General features: G+C 43.7%; 1 protein-coding gene across 1 annotated transcript in view; it reads right to left on the bottom strand.

Annotated features, from left to right (window-relative positions):
- The window catches only part of cux2b (cut-like homeobox 2b), a 167303-nt gene extending 163759 nt beyond the window's left edge, over positions 1-3544 (bottom strand). Inside the window, exon 1 of the mRNA XM_062544180.1 lies at positions 3482-3544. Within this exon, the coding sequence (XP_062400164.1) occupies positions 3482-3544 (63 nt within the window). The remainder of the gene's footprint in view (positions 1-3481) is intronic.
- Between the last annotated feature and the right edge of the window lie 630 nt (positions 3545-4174).

Here is a 4174-nt window from a genome sequence, read left to right as displayed (position 1 = left end):
CTCCCGGTGTTGCTCTGTCCGTTTATTCGGCCTCTGCACAGACACAGGCCAGAGCCTCGGCACAGAAAGCATCGCCGCTTCGGACCAACCTGCCACCAATCTCTTCACTCATTTTACCCACAGTGTGTGTGTGTGCATTTCTGTAAAAGAGAGACAGTGTGTGTGTGTGTGTGTGTGTGTGTGTGTGTGTGCATTTCTGTGAAAGAGAGACTGAGAGTGTGAGTGTGTGTGATAATGAGAGAGAATTTCTGTGAGTATGAGTGAGGTGTATGGGCATGTGTGTGTGTGTGTGTGTGTGTGTGTGTATGTATATGTATGTGTGTGTGTCTGTGTCTGTGTGTGCGTGCATGTGTGTGAGTGTGTGAGTGTGTTTGCGTGCGCGCGGCTGCTTTTCAGATGCCCACGGCAGTGCGGGTGTGACGGGCATAAATCTGAGTGCGGGTGACAGACAGCACGGAGGCTTTTATAGTAATTAGCCGGTCTTGGGTAATTCCAAAGGGCATACATTAACAAAAAAGGGAGGTTGCGGGCCATATGCAAAATTCAATGAATATTCCTAATGGCTCTGGATAAAAATGCAGTCAAAACAATTACCCGCTCATTACGATACTTAAATGTGACACCTGGAGAATGCAAGGGCACTTTTCGCTTCCATTTAACATTTAACCGACCACCTGGGAGACCTGTGCAAAGGTCTGTCGGATCTCACAAGGTGACGGAAATTTGAATACTGTACACCAGACACACAAAAAGCACCTGCTTTCTTATGTAAGACACTGCAAACTACGCTCGAGTAAGTCACTCGGAACACATACAAATTTGGGGCTCGAAAAATATAAAAGGAACCAGGCGAGAGGATAAACATTTGAACACGGACCACATATTACCACATGTACCAAAAGGCAGAATCTACTCAGTTTGCCCCTAATCACATTACAGTGGGTAGCCGTCAGTGGAAAGATGGCTTCAGCGCTGAGAAATTCACCCGAATGCCAATTTATTAAAACAGTGCAGAATACCCCTTAATTAGCTTAATTTGAATTAACTGAGGCACTAAATGCAGGCGCAGGCTTCAGCCCCGTCGTGCTAAGGTTGGCAGTGTGCTGGGTATTGATAACCATTTGGCGTTTATTAGGACAAAACACAAATCAAGGAGACGCAGGACTGGGGGGGAGGCACGGCGTCTCTCCGCGGCAGCAGGTGATTTACGGAGGATTTCTGAGGGCCAAGAGCTCGGCTCAACTTGGGCTTGCTTGCTTGTTTATTGGACTGCGCTTGCAGCTGCCACCCAGGAGAGGCATCATCACAGAAAAAAAAGGTGTTGCTGATTCTATTTTTTTTTTATGTTGTTTTTTTTTAGTTTTAACAACAAAGAGAAAAACATGCAACAGCATCAAATCAATCAGCGCTGTGTGAGAGTCATGTCCAAAGGGGCTCGCTGTATTTGAAGACTCTCAATTCCATACATGAAACAGCAGTGTTCACTGACGGCCAGAACACCTACACAACAACAACAACAACTCTGAAACAATCATTATTTTGCTTTGATTTATTCTCAAATAAAGACACTAGAGATGTGTCCTCTCAAAACTTCCCAACTGTTATGCTGTTGAAGAAAAGAAGAAAAGAAAAACATAGTCTCGGCCTACCCATCATAATAATGTGATGTCCAGTAACACTTAGACTCACAAATGTCATACTGCTTACTGGTATTCTAAGCTTTTTCATTATTGTATTTCAAAGCTATAACACAAATGTTAGTTAATGTCATTTATGCGTTTCTCTCCGGGTAGGGTTAATAAAAAAAAGAGTGTGCTTGTTATGACATAACAGTTAATGTTTTATCGGCAGCTGAGGGATGCGACCCCTGATAACGTCAACGTAACGACGCCGTAACGAGGACGCTGGCTGTCTCTTTCTATTTCATTTCGGCGGAAATGTGAATGAAGCCGGCGGTGCTCTCCCCTCAGCGACGGATGCATCCAAGACTAGGCTACAAGAGAAGCAAGGCGTTCGGAGGCTTGAATAACAATCGGCCACACACACACACAAACGCTCGCATACACAGTCACACACACACACACAGCCCTGAACAGATCTGATTCCTCCTCGGTAGCCTTTTTCCGCGGGACGTGGCTTGGCATGCTCTTGTCATTTCTCATGTTACAGAACATCAATCATACGGCTGAGACTGTGCCCTTGCGCCGGCCGGCCCTGATTTACAAACATTAGCAGGGAATGCAATTACACAGTCCTTGCCCGAGAACTGCTCACAATGCGGCTGGAACAGAGACGGGGGAGGCAAAACAAACCCGGTTGTGTTTTGCAAGGTGCCACACAGCGATAAACGCGGGGGCAATGGCAATAGTTGAGAATAGTAAAGGCTACTGTATTGTGAAAAGTGATGCACGGCAAAGATTACCGTTATTGTTTCACTGAGAGAACGCTGTTATTAAATCAATATTTAGCCTACATTTTCAGCAGAATAGAGAGGTACTCTGTGTGCCCAAACACAAAAGTTAATCCATTTATTTCTTATTTGTAAAGTAGCCTACCGCAATTTTGCATGGGCAAAGGCAATCTTAGATTAGCCTTTTGCGTAAAGGATTTCTCTAATTGCATTGAATACATTCTAGCCTATATAAACAAAGTACTCACTAGCAAACCTGACCACAGAGGATCTAATTAGTCAAGATCAGGTTCAAGATCACGACAGATGTTGAGTAGCCCTAATGACTATTACAGCCGACATGTAGGCTAAGTAGCCTCGCACAAACCCTAAAGAAAGCGTACTCCTGTCTTTAGTATTGCGCAGGATAAGACCACCGTCAACGGCAATATCTCCAAATATCCTCAATTAGGCTGAATTACAAAGATATGAATACGTGGACTAAGCTAGCCTTGCGACATAGGCTGCATACGAACTTTCAGACGTGGTCTATTTTCTAAATTACGCAAGAGATAAAAGTGCTCGGAATAATTACCAACCATTCCGATTACAATGTCCGTTTAAAACATAACAAGTAAATATGGCAACATATCCTGAATGCATCACGTACAAACCGCACTTGCTCTCAAATCACGCGTCATCGTGTCGGGAATGGAATAAAACATTACGCTGGCAAAAAGTTAAGTCCAAAGCCCCTGATTCAGGAAGGCATTAAAAGTTTCCGTTTCCTATCAACCTCCCCCCCGAAAAGTGGCGAAAAACGTCTTATAATGCATTAAAATAAGCCTCATGGCTCGGCGGGTCCCGACTGGAGCGCAGTGAACACAGAGCGCCTGTGCTGCTCCGGTCGCTCCACCACTGATCAATGATTGAACTGAACAAAGGCAGAAGAGGATCAATTTCTAATAACTATCAATGCAACACCGCCTGTTTCAGTACCAAAAAGTCACCGAAAACATATTTGTCAACACGACATCGTACAATACTATGTGCGTTTTCATATACTGAAGAAAGGTAAAGGAGAACACTAACCTGAAGCCGCCGTAGATCAAATTTCTTCCAATATTGAAACATCGATCCCACATCGGCGGCCATCTTGGGGGATATTGAAGAGATTTTTTTCAGCGGCTACAATAAATATACGGGCTGGATTCCCCTCGTTAAACAGCGTTGACGCTCTCCCGCCTCACATGAAAAAAAAATCTTATGAAAATAAAGAGTCCCCCAAACTTAACGCGGATATGTATTTGGAAACGACGCGATTTTTGCCAATGGTAATCCGGGTGTTTTTTTAGAAGTACATGAATATCCATGCATTTTAGCTGGACCAGAGATTAACTGAGCAATCGCACTTGATTTTGGTTTGGTAAAGTTATCAATACTGACGTAACGGGTTGATCAATATCGTCTGGAAACGGGAAGGAGAACAACAGAATAATTAACTAGAGTAGGCTATTCGCAGTGGTTTACTCCCGGACGAATTTGCATACTTTACAAATTTAACAGTTCAACCAGCAGATTTGTTTTCATTTCAGAATGTGGTCGTTCAGATAAAGTTTAACCACCTCACTATTATTCACCATATCTTGACTCATATGTGATGCGGATTCTCCTTTTAACCTACACGCAACTCTGCTGAATAAATTTGTCAACTTCTTGATAGTGCTTGCGGATATGACTTGGGGCTCAGGTGTAGAAATAAATATGCACACTTACTCAGTGGCG

This window comes from Sardina pilchardus, chromosome 8, assembly GCF_963854185.1.
Source record: "Sardina pilchardus chromosome 8, fSarPil1.1, whole genome shotgun sequence".
NCBI lineage: Eukaryota > Metazoa > Chordata > Actinopteri > Clupeiformes > Clupeidae > Sardina > Sardina pilchardus.
This window is presented reverse-complemented; position numbering and strand designations above follow the sequence as displayed.